The sequence below is a fragment of the Carettochelys insculpta genome, chromosome 6 (genome assembly GCF_033958435.1).
Source record: "Carettochelys insculpta isolate YL-2023 chromosome 6, ASM3395843v1, whole genome shotgun sequence".
In the NCBI taxonomy this organism is placed as follows: Eukaryota; Metazoa; Chordata; order Testudines; family Carettochelyidae; genus Carettochelys; species Carettochelys insculpta.
The window spans coordinates 21548325-21568893 of record NC_134142.1 but is presented as its reverse complement, the minus strand read 5'-3'; the positions used below and the strand labels follow the sequence as shown (position 1 = coordinate 21568893).

Here is a 20569-nt window from a genome sequence, read left to right as displayed (position 1 = left end):
TCTGAACTTATGAAATATTTGTATTTTGAGGCTCAGTTTAGGCATGGGCCTGATGCAGTCATAGCCTACACAAGAAGCCTAGCCTAAGCAGAAGCTTGCTGCTGTTTGTGAGCTTTTTTTGCATCAGCAAGAAGCTAAGCTATTGTAAATTTACCATTGGTAACATAAGTTTCTTCAGCTCCCACAGGCACTAAAATTTAAAAATCATACTTTTCATATATTTTAAACATTCATGCTCTCCTCACCCTTTTTTGGGTATCTGAGCCAATGATCTGTATTTCATGCATGTTGGAATCATGCATGAAATTTGGGTATAAGCCAAACTGCTAATTTGTTCCCTACCTCTGTTCTGCCTTTAGTAGCCTAATCTGGCTAAATTGTTTGTAGACTATTCCACTTCAGTCTTCAATAGTTTTGTATTACATACGTACCCCACAAACATTAACCTGTCCACTTACTCTCCTTTTTAAACCTTGTACATACTACTTCTCAACAGTCTTCATAGTACCTGTCCTTCAACACTACATAGGCTAAGTCAGCCTAACCTTTCCTCATATCTAACTGGTGTTTCCCAGTTGGGGAATTTTTGCTTTAAAGTATAGGAGTTGTCTGTGACAAATCCAAGGCATCCCAGTTCTGTATTTCATAAACTTTTGCCCTGCTCCACGTCCCACTTTTTGACACAAACACGTTGTGCATCCCTAAAATGCTAAGTTAAAGAAGAAAGCTAGATATATGGGGATTTTTAATAATTAGAGTGACTATTTTTATTTCAGTAAATTTTACCTTTAAATGTTTGCTTAGAACAAAGCTTTACTTATCAAACACTAGATGCTTTTAGGTTCATCTTTTTCCTTCTGTACTATTGCTAGTATTATAATGCTCTTGAGTTTCCGTCTACCATTCAAAATGTGAATGTATTCAAGTGCCATAACTGTAAATTTTCAGCTCTGCTGCTGAAATGTATTAGCGAGCACTCTTATCTACTTAGAACATAATAGTTTGAAAACTGGCTTTTAATTCACAGCACAATAGTTATTGACCAGACTCCTTTTGACAGTAAATAATTCCACTATCTGGGGATTATTTAGTAAACTGTACAAATGAAATATAAAATTTCAGTTTCTTGTTCGAGATGATGTGGTAAGTATGCACCCAAACACCCCTTTCAGAATCAGGGCCCCGTCATGCTTGGTGCTGTACAGACTCGTAGGGAGAGACATTTCCATCCCTCAGGAATCACCACTTTGTTTCTTCAATCTCATTTTGAAGAAAAACTTCCTTTTCAAACAATCTCTTAATATCCTGCTTCATTTTTCTATAGATAAACTCTTCTGACAGTACATCGCTTATATTCTGGAGTAGTCAATTTTACGGCTTTTGCCATTAAATATAACTATCTCATTAAGGCATTTCTTCGTACCAAATGACTAAATTGATGTTCGTGAAGAATTTAGTTAATTTTGGAACTATTCAACTACAAATATTGACATTTTTTTCTTCTCTGCAATGCATAGAATAGTAGATAATCCTTTTGCAAGTGCTACAGTTGAATATTTTTAAACTGGTTTATATTTTAATTCATACAACTTAGTGGTGACTTTTCAGAAGCTATGTTGGAATGCTCTCAGAAATAAAACAAAATTGAAAGCAATAAACTTAAGAGGAAGTTTCCTCAGGCTTTTAATCTCAGAATAAATTTGAAACATTCTTTCCAGGTGCACTTTAGTATGAAAGCTCATTGTTACTGCATGTTCAACTTTTGGAATGAATTTTCAATTTAATTTGTACAAACTTTTTTGTTAATTATTGTTTTGGCTTAATTTCTTTTAGAAACATGTCATTCAGGTTTATCAAAAGGTAGGATTTGTTTATATTTAAAAAGTGGCTCCTGCAATTAACATAAAATTTGGCTTTCTGGTCTTGGTTTTCCAAAACTAAACTTTCTGCTGAGAACTAAATACTTCCTTCCTTGAAAGGAAAATATAGAAGGAAATCCATTGACTAATGATGACACCTAAACATCTGTGGCACTTTCATAACAAGATGAAAAGCATGCCTTGTGCACTCTTCTTTCTTTGATAGAGATGATAGTACCAAAAATAATTCTGTTCTTTATACTAATACACTTAGCATGTTTGTTTGAAGAATGACATGTTTGGTAATGCTGAAAAAATGTAGACAAAACATAAGGGCACAATTGTGTAAAGGTAAGTGATGTTTTATCCTTTAGTTTTCTTAAATAGAAACATTCTTTTGAAAATAATATATTAGTAATTTGCTTCTGGTCATAACAAATGTATACATTTAATCACAAATTTGATTTAAATATAAATCCCTTGAGAAACTGGAAATTAAGGTCAAGGATGCGCATCAGGGTGGATTGATTTTTAAAATTTTTATTTAAAATTATGGATTTAACTCAAGTTTCCTGTTGATACTACTTCACATTTCTTATGGTACAAATCATCACTAAACCATATTAATTTACAAAGCAATCAATACAGCATTTTACAACATCTAAGAATATATTTGTGTAGTTTTCTAAATAACTTGATTTTTATTAATTTGGGAAAGATATAGTACATAATACTCTTTACCTGTGTCAGGGTGCAGTTATAGCAGCAATACATTAGGAATGGTAAGAATGAACACACACACAAGCACTTATATTTTATTAAAATGAATGTATGTCACAAATGTTTCATATTTGCAATTGCAGCAGTCTCTTGAATTAGTCTGTCCATAAATTCTTCTGTTTTTCAAATTTTATTAACTCTGTAATATACCATTCCACAGAACACTAATGAAATGGGGTCCTTAAAACTTCTACAACCTATTCCCATCTTCCCCACGCCCACTGTCATTTTGAGTCATAAACTGAAACAAAATGAGTTTTCCTGCTTTGGCAGCCAATATATTTTAGATTTGTGTGACCAATATCAAATGATGAAAATATTGTCTCCGGGCCTGCAGAGAAAGCTACTGCTGTGAAAAGTTGGCTGAAGGGGTTCTGTCTCGGGGTGGCTGGATAATGATTCCCACCAATTCAGGGGAAGAAAAATTCAGCAAACATGTACTAATTGTGTGGTTTCACTCTAGGCCTGACATGTATTATGACTGGCATAACTGAGGAGTGATTTTTGAGTGCTGTAGGAGGAGCAGCAGCATCTTCAGAAGTTAGGCATCCACATCAGAATAGTCGCGAGAAAATGAAGTGGAATTAGTGTTTTGATCATTTGCTTCTTTATTGCCTGTAGTTTGTTTCTGCTGAGGTATTTCTTTCATCCGTATTTCTTGAAGTGCCTTCCAGATTTTGATAGCAACAGCTATTTCTCTGAAGTTTAAGGCTATTGATAATAGGTTTCAGTATATGAAGCATATCCTCTACATTCCTCATCAATCCAGTGTTAGATACTTTAGATGAGCTACTTCCATATATTTAATCACAGTTTACTTCACAAAGTTTTATGAGACTAGGACAATTCTTAATAAATTATTCAATACAATCAATCACAGAATTCCATCAAACATTGAGGGAGAAGATCCTCCTGTGCTTTTCCAGTGAGTGCTGAGGCAAAATGGTTGTTACAGATTGCAACTTCAACATTTTTCTTTTATTCCTGGAGAAGATATGATTCAAGCTGCATCTATGCTACGAGAACTCAATTTTAAGTCAGTTACTCCAATTTTTCCCAGTGCCTGTCCTCACTGTAAATTCCATTAGCTTGATTTATAGACCACTGAAATCAACATGATATTGAAATTCTGGAATTGTAGTAACCCCATGGGTGTAGTGTTCAATTCAAATTTAAAAATCTGAATGAAAGGTAGTGAGGAAGCACCATCTCTTTAAATCAAATTCATTAGCCTCCTCCGACATCCCGTATGTGCCCCACAATGCACCACAATTCTCCATTCTGGCCTCTTACCTCTCCACTGCTCTCAAGTGTGTAGGAATTCGGCAACAGGACTGTTAAAATTCGACACCTGCAAGCCTGTGGCTGTAGGATCATAAGAGGCTGAAAATCTTATTTCTTTTTCTTTGCTAGAAGCACAGCTGTGGGGTCCCTGCTTCTGTGTATACCCCTGCTAGTTGCCTTTATTTTTTTTCCTACACTGCCTGCCTCAGCCACTGCCCCCCCCCCCCCCCCGCCCCCAACAGCCCTTACCGTAACATGTCAGCTAGGCTGTGGGTGGGGGTCATGCTTCTCAGGTAGCACGAGAAACTTGTTTTCAGCCATTTACATGTTGTCATGAATCCCACATCTCCTACCTTCCTTCCCCCTGGAGGCGCCACTGAGTCTGGAACATTCCTGCACCCAGCTGCATCACATGGCATGACCCCAAAACAATAAAAAGACATTCTGCACAAGGTGCCAGGCAGGTTCCACACAGTCAGGGTCACAATTTTCAGGGGCTGGCTATCTGGGGGGCATCTCCCTCAGCGGTCTTGATTTTGAGGGGCTGGCTGTATCCAGAGGTCTTGTAGCCACCACGAGCCATACATGTCTCAATGAAAGCAATGTATTAGCTATACAATTACCACAGTTCTTGAAGTAAGGCCTGCAGCAGGAAATAGTCTTGTCATAAGAATCTTCTTTTCCAGGTGCAAACCTGGCCGTAGTCTGGGGTCTTTTAGCCTGATGAATCATTTGAGTTTCAGTGTAACAACCATGGCTACTGGGACATAAGGGTCTCTTTTGGTATGTGGCTTAAATTCAGATTCAGTATCCTGAAAGGGCCTCCGTGGGTGGGCACAGTTTTCGTGGCTTTCAATGGTGTACCGTCTTTTAGGCGCCCAGGCCCATTACAGATGATTCATTCGAGTTTCAGTGTGGCACCCTTGTCTACTTAAACATGCTTAATTTGGCAGGGAAAAGAAATGTGGGAAGATGGTATCAAAAAGTAACGGGGCTCAGGGAACTGTGGGATAGGTTCCCGCCATATACTGCAGCAGCACTCAATTTAAGCTACTTGTGTATGGCAGCAGTAAGTCTATTTTGTGGGGCGCATGTGGGAAGGTGAAGATGCTCAAAATCGTATGAATGAAACCCAGCGTAAAATCGACTTATCTCTCAGTGTAGACACAGCCTTAGTCTTTTGCTACAAGATGCATTAAATGGCCACTGCAGCCATATGTTAAGGAGGATGTCTTCTCCGGATGTCTTCTATCTTTGTCCTGTTTGCTGCATTGTCTCTGACAAAACTGTACACAAGACAGTTGAAGAGAAGGTTGCGTATCGAACAATAGCTACATCAGGAAATGGCCACACAACCCAACATTTAAAAGAAATGGCAGTGAAAGCTGCAATAAGCTGAACAAAAATTCCATTGTCACAGAGGCACATATTGCTGCATCACTGTGTACATTGCTCCACCCATCAAGTCTTGAACTTGTAGATTTCCCCTCAGCATTTCTTGCATAGTGTTCAAGTTTCTTCTCATACACTGTATCTGGCAACGTTTCACCAATGTGTGCTCTGCCAGGTGGACAGCAGCATAGTCATAAGGACTCGGTCATGTCAGTAAAGGTGTTTATTGTTTACAATGCAAAGAAGAGAATTTGTGTCATAAATGAACTGAGCAGTATTTTCATCGTTGGTGTCTTCTTGGTATTCTCTGGTCCTTACTACATACCTGTCCATGATGGTGATTTTACTGGATGACTGAAATCTTTTGCTTGCTACTAATACTTTATTGTCTGAAATATGTTTAATAGCAGCAGATGACTTTGAAATTGCATACAGGCTAAGTCTGATACGCTTTAATGAGATCCTGAAACAAAATTCAAAAAATTAATTTGAAGAGTCATTGTTTTTCAGTTTCTTGGTGTTCTCCAGTTAATAGAATCACAGAATCATAGGGCTGGAAGGGACCTCAGGAGATCATCTAGTCCAGCCCCCTGCTTCAAGCAGATTCAACCCCTACTAAGTCATCCCAGCCAGAACTTAAAAACCTCAAGGGATGGAGAATCCACCACCTCTCTAGACAACGCATTCCAATGCTTCACCACCCACCTGGTGAAGAAGTTTTTCCTAAAATCTAACCTGCACCTTTCCCTCTTCAACTTCAGACCATTACTCCTTGTGCTGCCATCTGACACCACTGAGAACAGTTTGTTACCCTCCTCTTTAGAGCTCCCCTTCAGGAAGTTGAAGGCTGCTATTAAATCACCTCTAAGTCTTCTGTTCTGTAAACTAAATAAGCCCAAATCCCTCAGCCTATCCTCATAGGTCTTGTGCTCCAGACCCTTAATCATTTTTGTTGCCCTTCGCTGAACCTGCTCTAGCAAATCCACATCCTTTTTATACTGGGGGGCCCAAAACTGGACACACTATTTCAGATGTGGCCTCACCAGTGCCAAATGAAGAGGAATGCCTGCTTCTCTAGACCTGCTTGAAATGCTCCTCCTAATGTTCCCCAGTATGCCGTTAGCTTTCTTGGCTACAAGGGCACACTGTTTACTCATATCCAGCCTTTCATCCACCATAACCCCTAGGTCCCTTTCCATCGTACTGCTGCTGAGCCAGTTGGTCCCCAGCCTGTAACAATGTTTGGGATTCTTCCGCTCCAGGTGCAGGACTCTACACTTCTCCTTATTGAACTGCATCAGATTTCTTTTGGCCCAGTCCTCCAACAAATATACCTCTCCCACTAGTTTTGTGTTGTCCGCAAACTTGCTGAGGGTGCAACCCAGTCCCTCATCCAGGTCATTAATAAAGATGTTGAATAACAGCAGCCCCAGAACCAAGCCTTGCAGCACTCCGCTTGAAACAGACCGCCATCCAGATACTGAGCCATTGACCACTACCCGCTGGGCCCGACCATTAAGCTAGTTTTCTATCCATCTTATAGTCCAAGGATCCAATCCATATTTCCTTAACTTATGGACAAGAATGTTGTGGGAGACCGTATCAGAAGCCTTGCTGAAGTCAAGGCATATCGTATCCACTGACTTCCTCATGTCCACAGAGCTTGTTACCTCATCATAGAAGCTGATCAGATTGGTGAGGCAGGACTTTTTTCCAATAAGGCTATGGATCTGATTAAGTTATCAAAGAAGTGGACTGTGCTTAGAGTGCATTTAATTTTGGTGTAAGCCCCATTGAATTCACTGGCACTAATTGTTTTCTCAAAAAAAAAAAAAAAGATATTATGGAGTGAGCTATGCTGAAATAAAATAGGGAAGAGACTTGTGTCATCACCATTATGGGCAAGATGTTCCATAATATTGTACACGTATTATGTGCTGTTAAATAAGAAAATGACAGTGGCAACTGGAAACTTTCTCTCCCTGCAGCTTTCTGTATTATATACTTGGGTGATAGATTCTAAACCTAGTTAACTAAACAAGCCATAAGGATTAGCTCAGATAAAATATTATTTTCCTAGGAACATCCAACATAACGAACAGCTTTTTAAATCATACTTGTATTAAAAGGCATACAGGGAGTCTTGAAGAATGATGCATTGCAGAGTGAATTATTCAAGTTGCTAACAAATTGAGCTATATTTTGCTTCTGACATATCCACATCTTTTTGTTCCAATAAGCAGATTTCCTTATGATTCGTTCTTGCACCTAGCCCTGCATCACCTTTTTGCATTGCTTACACTTGACATGCCTTTCCTTTATTTCATCCAGGGAACGGACTGATTCAAAATGTTGCCGGTTAGGGACTCTCTTGCTCCCAGAAGCCACAACTGTTCTTCTGTGTCAGAAGTGTGGGGGATGATGATATGATGTGTGTGTGCACTGAATGTCTTCCCTTCCTGTCTGTGCTGCCTTGCTCCTTTCCTGTAGCGCATGGGTTCCCAAACTGGGGGGATGAAGAAATTCCAGGGGGGGGTGCTAGGTGACCCAGCCCCCCCGTCCCCCCCGCATCATTCCTTCTACCTGAAGAAAGAGCCAGCCTTTGCTTCCGGCTCTCAGCCCCTGCCATTTTATGTGGGTGACCTGGCGCTGCTGCCTTCTGCAAAGATGAATAAGTCTGGGTTGTGGGGTGGAGGAGGAGAATGGAGTTAGATGGTGGGGGCTGGGGGTGCCTTGCTTGGGTGAGGGGGATTGGATTGGACTAAGAACGGGGGAGAGGTGGTGCCTGGTTTTCTGGGGTGGGAGGGGCTTGGGCAGCCAGCTGGCTTGTGGGACTCATGGTGCTCAGGCAGCTGGTCCTGGTGTCGCAGGGCTCAGGCTGGCAGCTGGCCTCAGCAGCCTGGGGCTTGGGCAGCTCAGGCTGGCGGGTGGGCAGCTGGCCCTAGCAGCGTGGGGCTTGGGCTGGCAGGTCGGGGGCTGGCCCCAGTGGTGTATGGCTTGGGTGAGCAGCTGGCCCCGGCAGCATGGGGTTTGGGTGGGTAGCTGGTCCTCGGGTGGGTGGCTCTGGCAGCTCAGGTCTCAGGCAGGCTGGTGGTTGTCACGGTCAGTTCTGGCAGCTGGCACGGGGCTGCACCAGGCACCTTCAGTGGGCCAAGAAGAGCTATTTGTGCTTATTTTTAATTTTAAATAACATTTTTATCAAGTTCTTGTGTTTATTTTAAATTACGAATTGAATTTTTATTAAAGGGGGGTTGGATGATGATAAAGAAGGGGTGCAGGGGGCATGAGGCTTTCTCAAAAATCAAAAGGGGGGCATGATGCCAAAAAGTTTGGGAACTCCTGCTCTAGTGTCTCAGTCTAAGACATTTGTCTTAAAAAAAACTCCTTTTCTATGCTTGGTGCAACTTTAACATGTAAGCACAGCACAAAACAATTCTATGCAGGCTGTGTCTTTTTTTGCACGTTAAATTATTTAGCTGAGAAATAAGGCCTAGACCTTTCAAGAAGCAAGAGGAGGTACTTAGGCTGCACATATTAGAGCTATTCATTTTTATGAGCTTGTAAGTACAGCAGTAGCATGTCTTCTGTGAGATTTAATTGTAAATACTATTTTAAATGAGAATTAGGATTTTATTAATTTTTAAAAATACAATTTTTAAATTGTGTTAATCATCGATTTTTATTCACCTTGATGTGTACTGAAAATCTTCAGATTCAAAGCATTTTGTAGTGTACCCAAAGCCACTGGCTTCCTCTTGCATTCGCCATCATAATGTCATGAACTGAAGCATTTAATTACAGATTATAAAATAAATAAAAGCATAAAAGTTTAATTAGTGCATTGGATACTGTGAAACATTAGAATGTTAGTTGAACAAGTAAGATATTTCTACAACAAGACGTTCATTGTAAATGCTACTGCATTGAGACAGGTCAGATGTCAGCTAGTAGGAAGTTCTGCTCCTGTTCTAGAGTAGAGGTCAGCAACCAAAATTGAAAAAGGAGCCTTTTTTTTTTTTTTTTTTTTTTAAACTTTGGTGAAAACTCAGTAATTGAAGAGCCTCAATGCATGTGAATACAAGATAGGTGGTTTTGTTTTGTTTTTTTTTTTGTACTCCCTATTTTAAGAGTAGTGCGTGCAGTATGATTTGTAGCGTGGTGCATATTTGTTGCAGGACATTCACCAACTTTTTACGTGTTCCGTTTCCTCACACTCTACATGTGTGTTTGTACCACTATCTTCCTGGTTTTCAGTCCCAAACCCACTTGAATTACACCAATTTTACTTCATTTTTTAATTAGTTTTCTTTCTTAAAATGCATGTTGCCCTTCGCAGGAGGAATGCTGCAAGCTTCCTTTTCAAAATTAAGACTTTATTAGAAACACAGATACAGTATCATATCCCACAAGGCAACTGCACATACTAAATGGGGAATTGTCCAGCGTTTTGAGATCATATATCATTTGCTGTTTACATATGAATTGTTCGTTGTTGGGCTTTTAGATGTTCACCGCCAAAAATAATCAGGAGGGAATTTTTTACTTTGCAATTATAGTGTTGGGAGCCACAGAGAAGTCCTTAAAGAGCTGCATGTGGCTCCGGAGCTTCAAGTTGGAGACCCTATTTCTAGAGAAATATCTTGGAATAGCATTGTAATACAAAATGTGTGTCTTTTTTAATTTGGGGGATGACATTTGACATTGAGTAATTGCAGCAGTGTGTCAGGCATTCAGGGTGTTCTTTAAAACGTACCTCTGAATTTACCTTTCCATTAGTACGGATGTATGTGCATGTGACTTCCCCCAGTATGCTTGTCTCACTTATTGTATACAGGCAGTGAAGTAAAATACATTTTCTGTATACAGTAAACTCCTTTCATCTCGGGCGTTCTATCATCTGGAACTCTCAAATAAACAGCATTTTAACCATAAGTAAATTGGTTACAGTTTCTATAAGTACGTGATAATGAAAGTAAATACAAATAAATACAGCAAATACTGTATAATTTTACAGTGTACAATTCTACTGTTGGTAAAGTATTCTGCCTACATTTTTGTTTCTTAATGTCTAATCTTGTTTTTCTTTAGCGTTATGCATTGCTAGGTATACTACTTTATCATCCAGAATATTTGAATATATGGCAACCTCCCAGTCCAGGTACTGCTGGATATGAAAGAGTTTACTGTAGGATACTGGGGTTTTTAACCAAATTCTTCTTTACCAGCCTTGAATCTCATCTACTGAATTTTTTTCATTTAAACATTGAAATTTATTGTAGTTGCCACAAGGACAGTCTTACAACTTCATTTCCAAGAGCTCAGCAAATTCTGAGTGTTTATAGTTCATTTTTATTTAATTAAAATAGTAATAGTCTACTGCACTCTGATAGTTTTTACTGTCTCTCATACTTCATGTAACATTAACAAGATATCATACAGAGTCCTTGCAAATCTGCAGAGAAGCTTTTATGTTATATGAAAGGCTAATTAGATATTTGGTTGGCAAAGTTGTGTTGGTGTTCGAGTAGCTTTTTGTTGTGTTTTCCTTAGTTAAGAAATCCTTTAAAATAGGCCTGCTCCAGGCAACAGTTGTGGTAGTATATACTCTATGCTGACATGTGGCAATCAGAACAGGACTGTTGTTTCATTGTGAGCTTCATATGCCCCAGACTTTTCCCTTCAAGGTTTTTAAAAATAAGACTGCAGTGTTAGGACACTTTAAAGTGTGAACCTAACACAAAAAAAAGTAGCCAGGTAAAATGATCCTAGCCCAAAAAAAGTAGCCAGGTGAAATATACCTGCAACACTATTTTATCGTATTGATTCAGGAAAAAGTTTGATGTTTGTGTGTAATTGTTTCATGTAAAATGTTTCTGTAAAGCAAAAACAATACATGAAACACAGTTTGAAAATCCCCATGTAGTTTAAGGATTTTCTTATTCTCCTCTACCCCATTCCCACTATTGTTTGTTAAACTCATGTGTTGCATCCTGTCTTTAGTCACCAGGTAAACTCTTCAGGGCAGGGACAGTGTGTGATATACAAAGCTCCTGTACAATAGGTTTGTGATTGGGGCTTTTGCACATTGTGGCAATAAAGAACACTAGTAACCTACAATTTGACTTTAGTGTTGTGTTCGTTAAACCTTTCTCACTGCTTTCTTGATATTTATATTACTGTAGCACTTACAGACCCTGAACCTTGTTCATAGCTCCTGTTCTGTTCAGATTCTTATACCATTGCCTTCACAATAGCCATAGGAGCACCAGATCCATTTTGACAGGGACTGTACACATAGTGAACATACAGATCCTGCCTCAGAGCTTATAAAGCTATGTTAATGTACAAAATCTCATCATGAAGTAATTAGGATTTGTACGCAACATATGTAGCTTGAATCCCCGAAAAAGAAATGAAAAGCAACATGTTAGTGCACATTAATACACCTGCCCAAGAGCACCTAATTAGTGCAAATACAATACACCACAGTTTTAATTATCTCCTTTCACCATTTATCAAACTCCACGCATCCACTATGACCAGTTTGGTGTGTGAGTGTTGTGTGTGTCAGGTGTATGTGTGGCAGGAAATAGGCATGGGAGAAAGTAACCAGTCACTTGCAGGAGATTTTTCCACCTTGATTCTCTCCGCCCTCACCACCGTTTTAGGGTAGCTTAAATGTAACATTAATATATAGCACAGTGTTAAGTAACTTCTCTGCTTATAATTTTTTATATTGCTTAATTTCTCTTCTATGTCTAGATAACTTTTCTGGAAGATGAATCAGTGTTACAGGAATTCAGAAAAATTCATACTCAAAGGAATTTTACTTACTGAGAAATTGTGAATTTACCTTCCAGTTTTTCTTATGCTAGCTTTAATTTATATCCTGGTTTAAGGGAAGGTAGAAGATATCAGCTAGATGATCATTTGATATGTTTCAATATAATGTGATGTGCATATTAAAGGTGTGTTAATACCACTTTTGTCTTTTACTACTTACTTTCATATTAATAATAATTAGTATATCTTTGTTTACACTGAATTAATACCTTATTTCTAATTCAGTATTTTCCCCACTGAAATCTTTTATCTTCATATGCATTAGTGTAAATATAGTATTAAAATTATTATTAAAAGTATCTACTTTTTGAAAGTGAGGCTTGTAAATACATTTTGTGTTAGTGGAAAAGACATTTGTATTCTCAGTTTACTGTAATCTTGAAAATCCATTCCATCTTTGCTCAGTGTCATCATGCAATATATTGTAATTAAAGTATAATTGAGATGTTGCAGTTAGCAGCTATTTGGATATTACATATGCTAGTATAAGATTTGTCTTCTCCTTCCCACTTCCTTTTGTTTTTGCATTCTTTTCAATGAGGCTCCCGACAGAATGTGAGAGGAACGGGAGATATGAGGGTTCAAGGTGAGGGGAATGATTTTTGTTTAAAATGTTACTTAGGTGAGTTTGAACCTTTCTCCTCTTGTTTATGTGGCTCTGGGACTCTATGAAGCAGGGTTTGTTTACTTTGATGCCACAAAACTATAAACAAAGAAGCCCTTGTGCCTGAAAAAAAACTATTAAAACATTGTGAGTGGCTTGGTTCTAAAACCTTCCATCTTTCATGTTGCCTTTTCCCTATATAAAATTGTGCATCTTAGTAGCTAGGCAGACAGGTAGCCCCCAGTGAGACTGCAGAACTGTTTTAGAATCCAACATTGGAGGGTGCTAAAGTGCGATATTTTTTTTAACCTTCCTCAGGGTTATGAGCATAATCTGACAGTCAGTTTGAGCTGTCAGTCAGTTTGAGGCTGCTCCTGTGAAAGAAAATCTCCTCTATATATTGGATTATTAAACAGGTCATCTTCATGCTGAATTTGTTTAGCTTTCTAATCAAGTTCTAATTTTTATGCTATTTTTTTCATGGTAGTCTGCCAACATGCTGGTCCAGAAATCAGTTTCATGTAACTGTAAATTGTTCAAAAATTGCCCAAAAGAGAGACTTGATTTGTTTTTAGTACCCGTTAAAATAAATCAAATTATGACTCACTGACATTAAACAGTATGGTATACTATGAGAGCAAAAGTAATCTTTAGTGGTAATATGAAGCAAAAAACACTTATGCACGTATCCGTATGTTGCTAAACATTTGTCTGTAAAGGTTTCTCTTGAGCCATGTGGTAATTAATTCATACCTGCAATACAAGAGTGATCTGAAATTCTACAAATTTCTGAAACTCATCTTCTGATCCATTTATTTCCACCACTACCAAAACAAGAGAAGAAAATTACTGGAGCTATCAAGCTTTGGAATATAACCTTATTACTATGTGCTTTGTTCTTCCAGTTGTGATAATCACACTTTTGTCTTCAGTTGTAGTGACAAGGAAAGTTATTTTAACATTAGTTTGCTGTATTAACTTGCTGTGTGTTCTTCTGGAAAACACACTCCAGTAATTTCACAAGTTAGACTAGTATCAGAGGGGTAGCCATGTTAGTCTGTGTGTACAAAAAAGAGGAAGTCCTGTGGCACCTTATAGGCTAACAGATATTTTGGAGAATAAGCTTTCATGGGCAAAGATCTGCTTCTTCACAGCTGCAAATTATAGCTCTGATAGATTTATATAAGTGAAGCAATATAGCTTTGATAAAGATCCTTTCCTTGGTATAAGATATGTAAGGATATAGCACAGAGGCACGAGACCCACCAGTATCTTAGGCTGCATCTACACTACAAGCTCGACATTAAAACGTCACTGTCTGCACTGCAAATGTCATTAGCTCGATTTAGACTCCACTAATATTGATAACAAAATCCCTGTCTTAACAGATGGGTATAATGTCAATTTTGAATTTAAAATCTCAAGTAAAGGCTAGTGTGGAAGCACCAGTCCTTAATTCAAATTTATAAGCCTCCACAAGTGTCCCGTATGTATCCCAAAGAGCTATGCACTACCGCTGGCTCCCACTACTAATGGGAGTTAGGAAATTGGCCAGGGCTGCTGCACTGAGAGATTCCAGCTTGGGGAAGCCAGGAAATTGACCAGGGCTGCTGCGCTGTCAGTTTCCTGGGTCCCCTGTGCTGCAGGGACCCAGGAAACTGACTGCTGCCGCATCTGACTCCCACCTCAGAATGCGGGGCTGCAGGAACTGTCGGATAGGTTCCCACAATGCATTGCTGCAAAAACTGATGTTTGGTGATTTCAGTGTGGAAGCAATATGTGGAATTTGCTGGGAGACTGTGGGAATTGGTGGGGATACTCAAAATCAAATTTAAAAAAAGGCATAAAATAAATGTTAATAAATTTGAATTTATCTTGTAGACATAGCCTTAGCTAAAGGTCTTTGGTTTTTCCAATCTCAAACGTTCATCAAGATAGGAAAGTCATTATGAAAGTCCAGATGTGACCCTGAGCAATTTTAAACTGGGTGGAGGGGGTGCATGGAAGCTCTCTGAAGGCAGCAGTGTGAGGTATATACTTCACTTGGCTCCTTCCACATACCAGTGTGTATAAACCTGAGAGGGTTGCTGCAGTGCAGTGCCAGGGTAGTGTAGTAGAGGAGAAAAGGTAAGGGAACCCAAAGCTCCTTCCTGGAGGGCTTTTCAGTGTATTGTATCATAAAGTTTTATTCATATTGTAAGAGGCTGTGGGCTAAGTTTTAAAACACTTACCCATGTGACCTAGAGCAGCTCTCTTAATGAGGGTTCCAGAAATGTTTAGAGCTTTCTGGTGCCATATGGTACAGAATATTGGTCCATGTGTGGTGTAACATGAAATGAATTATAGATTAAGGAAAACTTGCCTTCAGCATGGTAGTAATCAAATTTTTCATCCACCTGCCCCATTCCATCCAGTTGTTGCTCATGCTAGGTGTGTTGTGTCTTAATAAGATAGTAATTCTGTTCCCACCTGAAAAGCTTACAATCTGTATAAAATATACAATTCCTAATACAACAAGGGTTTGCTCCAAGTTGGAGCCTCTCTAAGTACTTCTGTAATACAAAAATGCATAGCATTTTGCTTCACAGACACCAGATTTAAGCAGGTATTGGCTGTCCTGTTAATTAATGTGTTTTCTTTCAGTCGCAATGTAGCTGTGGATCAAAAGGATGAAAACAAGGAAGCCAAGCCCCGTTCTCTGCGGTTTACTTGGAGCATGAAAACTACCAGTTCCATGGATCCTAACGATATGATGAGGGAAATTCGTAAAGTCCTGGATGCCAATAATTGTGATTATGAACAAAGAGAGCGTTTCTTGCTTTTCTGTGTCCATGGTGATGGGCATGCGGAAAATCTTGTACAATGGGAGATGGAAGTGTGTAAACTGCCAAGACTGTCACTGAATGGAGTCCGCTTTAAGCGGATATCGGGAACATCCATAGCTTTTAAAAACATTGCTTCCAAAATTGCCAATGAATTAAAGCTGTAAGAAAAAGTAATTAAGTTGTAAATTAGGTAGCAATTTCAAGTGTTTTTGAAAACACCAATGGAAGTGTATAGAATAATATTTAGGCAATAACTTCTGCATCTTCTGAATCATGATATTAAAAATTGAAACAAGCTGCTGAGCTGGGAGGGAGAGTTGGACTTTTTTTATAAAGTGCACTACAGCATTAAAGTTGCCTACTATGTAAAATATTACCCCTTCTGCTTTATTTTCATTGCTCAAAATCTGGCGACAAACTGAAACACACAATATATACATTTAAATATGCCTCCTGTTTGTGTGGATGTGAGAATGTACAGTATGTGTGTATAATATATAAGTATTAGATTTAAACTATTCACTTACAACATCAGAGCTGTACCAGTACCTCTTTTGGGGCTAATTTTGGTGCTAAAAATTGAAAAGGCCAAGGAGGAAACACTTGAGTTAATATTTAAAAATAATTAGTTCCCCAGTAAATGTGGTTTTACCATTCACTTCTGTGTTGAGAAAAGTGTAAGGGTTTGGATTTATGGTTGTGAAGATCACTCCTCTTTTTTAAGTAGATCTCATGGGATAATTAAAATTTCACATTCACGCAGTACGTCTTAACTTTATATACTGCTCCCTCTATTATTTAAGTATGAATCAAATTAAAAATTAGAGTTGTTTTGTGCATTAAAATTTGGGTAAACGCTTCAATTGCTCTGTTCATGTTAAGTGTAAAATATATATCCTTTTTATCTCATTTGTCTTTTATGACTACGTAAAATGGATTACTATTCAGTAACTACTCTTTATTGCTGCAGAATGTAAACAGCATCATTCAACAAGAGCATCACTGTTAGTGTCTGTCTTGAGTTAGAAATGTTAAAAATCAGACATGTTGGAACTTAGTGACAATTTCAAAGCTCCTACTATAGAGATGAGATCAGAATCCTCAGAAGAACACAAGGGCTCTCCATTAAATGATTAAAAAGTTCTGGTGAGAATTGCCACGTGCCTGATATGGTGACTTTCTACATTGCTGCTGGACCTATGTTGTCCCTTCCCCATGAGCTGTGAACATACTCATGTTAAAATCCAAAAGTGGAAAGCCAATGTCTGCTGATCACATTTCATACTTTAAATGCATGTTAATGGTGCAAGATACTGAATCGACAGATGACCTTGGAAACTGAATTCCTCTGTCCCTTTCGATGTGCTTCAAGTCTGTTCTGGGAGGTAGTATTTATATTGGTGGGAAGCTAACAAGCTGTCTTGGTCTCTGCTGAGGGAAGAGGTAAGTTGTGGTGAAAGTTTTTTAGAAACCTGCCCTCTCTGAATTCCACTATACCGTACTGTATTGACCAACTCAGTTCCTATATACCACCAGATGGTACCAACTCTTAGTCATTACTACTGACCTGGGCTGGATTTTAATCAGAAACCTAGATTCCCTTTTTTCCATTCACTGTCCCTACAGATTTTTTTCTTTCATATATTCAGTTTGCTGTTCCATTAAAAATTTGTTGCTAATACCCCATATTATCTTTTTGACTTTATTTCATATAAATGTAATGCTTATGTTCCCGTTCCCATGCAGCAGTTAGTCATGTACTTAATATGTTCTTTAATTCAGACCCTAAGCTTGATCTTTAAAATTACAGTGAGCTAATATCGTTCATCATTGTTTAGAGCTTAGGCTTGACCCAAGGTGCAAATGCAGAATCCAACACGTTTACATGTTAAGTTTTGTGGTTCATAACTCTGAAAACAAGACTTTCCTCCTTTATTCCTCTTCTGCAGTCTCTAGCGACCTTGCCCTGAGCGTTCATAATTATACTATCTAAAAGATCATTGTAGTTGTTAAATGCAGCAAATATTCTTGAATTTGTGTTTATATTTTGTATCATGAACTGACTTCAAACCTCTCGGGTCCAGGTGAAGGTTGATGGGCTGCCAGTACACATGCTTATTTTGTTCAGGATGGTTTTGCCACACAAACTCCATTTTATAATAGCAATAAGAGATTACAGGAAAGATGCATTTCTCAGGTGAAGATTTACATAGTATTTCGTTTTCTGTGTGAAACACTACTCAAGTTGTATTCTTTTCACCCAGCAGTGCACTTCCTGTTGTCTTAACTTAAACTCCATGTTCTGATTAATCATAACACTGAATTTAAATCTGTATTTGGTGGAAGTTCCAAAAGTTTCATATTAAATGTCTCCTCCAATGCTCTGTTCTGTTTTACCCAGTTAGTATGTAATTGTTTTTAAAAAGTGCACCAGTGTAGTAATGTTAAATATTTTTTAAAGTTTGTACTTAAGTATTTTTGTGTTAAATGTATTGTAAAGGTACCTTTAGAAAGAATTTGTATTGGAGATATTAAAACACGCCAAGGCTAGGTCTACACCAGCGCCCTACTTTGAATGGAGCATGGTCAGTAGGGTGTCGGGAGATTATTAATGAAGTGCTATGCTGCATATGCAGCGCTTGATTAAGCTAATTCTCCCCCACAGCAACTCCAAAGTGTTAAACTTCAAAATGCTGGCTCACGTGTAGCCACAGCTAATCCTGTGGTACTTCTAAGTGCCTAGGCAACTTCAAAGTCCCTTTACTCCTCAAAATTTTGAGGACCCAAAATTTTGAGGAGTAAAGGGACTTAAAAGTACCATCAGGTGAGCTGCGGCTACATGCGAGCCGGCACTTTGAAGTTTAATGCTTTGGAGTTGCCGCAGGGGAGGATTAGCTTAATGAAGTATAGCACTTCATTAATAATCTCCCAACACCCTACTGACCATGCTCCCTTTGAAGAAGGGAGCTAGTGTAGACAAGCCCCAAATGGCGCATTTATTAGCACTAGCATCAGGTTTTTAACAGCTTCCTTTTCAAATATAATATAAAATTGTCAAACGCAACAATCTTACAAATGTTTCTTGATCATAACAAACTCAATGTCCTCCTTCATCCTAAAGTTTAAAAACTTGTAATTAGTTTACTGATAGGACAATCATTGAGGGAGCTATATATTGCTATACTAAGAACATGCTTAATATAAAAATATAGACCTAAATTTTGCACAATCATGAAGATCTTTCAGCCTAGGGGACTGCCTGCTGGTATGAGCTGGCAGGGTTGGATCTATAATTTTATAAATCAAATTTTTCCATTGTAATCAGAGTCCAAGACGTGTGTTGTGATCACAGTAGCAATTCTAGGCACCTCATGCATCAAGAAGCTAAGAAGTGCTTTCATAACCAACCATGTTGGGTGTATCACTTTCTAAAAAAGGTGTGTTTTCTCTGACACACTGTGCACTCCCACCCAAGTCATTGCCAGGTGCAATTCTGAAATCAAGCCTCTTCTTTTTCTTCCCCTGGCTAGCAGGTGTAAAAAGTTTTGAGGTTTTCCTAGTATATTTACATTACTATATTTTGCAATGCTTTCTTTAAAGCAACTAGTTCAGTTAAAAATATTTCTTGTCATGCATGGGAACTCAAAAGTAGGTGACAACTAGCAAGCTCAACCCAAGCCTATGTCTCTCCAATGTTACAATATGTTGAAACAATCTAGAAAGCAAAAAGGCATGGATGAATGTGGCAGCCTAATTCAGAGAAAAATAGCTGCATTTGCCTGACCAGTTATGTATGTTTTAAATCCTTGAACCATATTGTGAAACAGATAGTAAATAATTCAGCAAAAAGGGCAGTTTTAACTGTTCCTCCAAACTATACTTTCTAAGCATGTTACACAACCCTGTGTCATTGATATCCCTGAAGAAAGTGACCCCCTAGAAAAACTTACCTGTAAGGTATGAAGTTCCTTGAACCTCAACCATAGCACAAGTAGCACAGACTCTGGTGTACTAATCTTCTTAAGCATTTGCACTACAGGCGAAGTCATAACCAAGATGGGAATCCTATTATGCTGGGTGCTGTTGAAAACAAAAACTGTAAGATGCAATTCCAAATGATCTGACAATCTAAATAGGTCAAGTTGGAGCATGGAGATTAAATATTGTGCCCTTGTTCACTTGGAGGTCTAGGTTCAATTCCCAGGTCTGCTACAGACCTGAATTCTAGTCCAGTGTTTTAACCATAACACCATCGTCCCTGATGTCAGGCCCTGATCCAGCAAGGTACAGAAGTTCATTGCTTAACTTGAACCATGTAAGTACAATAGCAGCTCTATTATCTGGCACCCTCAGTTCCCCAGAGTGCCAGATATTGGGGCGGGGTCCCTGGCTCTGCTCTGCTACTACTGCTGGCGGGGAAGCGGGCTCCCAGCTCCACTGCTGTTGATTCTGGCACAGCAGCTGGCTCCCGACACTACTGCTGCTGCCACTGGCTGAGCAGCTGGCCCCAGGGCTGCAGGCCCTGTATGTTCTGAATGTTCATACGCTCAATTAACCGGCACTAGCTGCCAGTGGAGCAGGCGTCAGTTGATTGAACATGGTGGTTATTTGAATTCTGGAAAACCCGGCTTTTACTGTAGTCCAATTAGTGTGAATGTTAGGCACATCCTAAAGCACTGTGCTGGACCGGGTCAATGCGACTCCTTTTTTAATCAGCATAACAAGATGAGTATATTTCAGAGGTTCTAGACTGATGGTTTATATTTTAGTCTGTGTGCCACCCATGGCCTAGTAACTTCGGTGGCCGTCTGCACAATGAAATATTTGGGAATCATATAATGGAGAAGGAGATATGTAGCGTACTTTATTATAGAGGGTTTCTTTACTGAAATGTATTGTTTAAATTTATATCGTTAAGGGCTCAAGACTGTTGTGTTAGTACATTGGTTTAAATGTGGTTGGAAGAATGACCTCTAGGAATG

At 38.8% G+C, this 20569-nt stretch overlaps 1 protein-coding gene across 7 annotated transcripts in view; it reads left to right on the top strand.

The window, feature by feature from the left end:
- Window positions 1-18209, top strand: part of MARK3 (microtubule affinity regulating kinase 3) — a 123460-nt gene extending 105251 nt beyond the window's left edge. For 3 of the 7 annotated variants that reach the window (XM_074996443.1, XM_074996442.1, XM_074996447.1), the window contains 3 exons: window positions 1834-1860; window positions 12700-12744; window positions 15406-18207. In XM_074996443.1, the coding sequence (XP_074852544.1) occupies window positions 1834-1860; window positions 12700-12744; window positions 15406-15751 (418 nt within the window). In that variant the 3' untranslated portion in view covers window positions 15752-18207. The other 4 variants (XM_074996444.1, XM_074996445.1, XM_074996448.1 and 1 more) reach the window with 4 other exon arrangements.
- Window positions 18210-20569: the final 2360 nt, after the last annotated feature.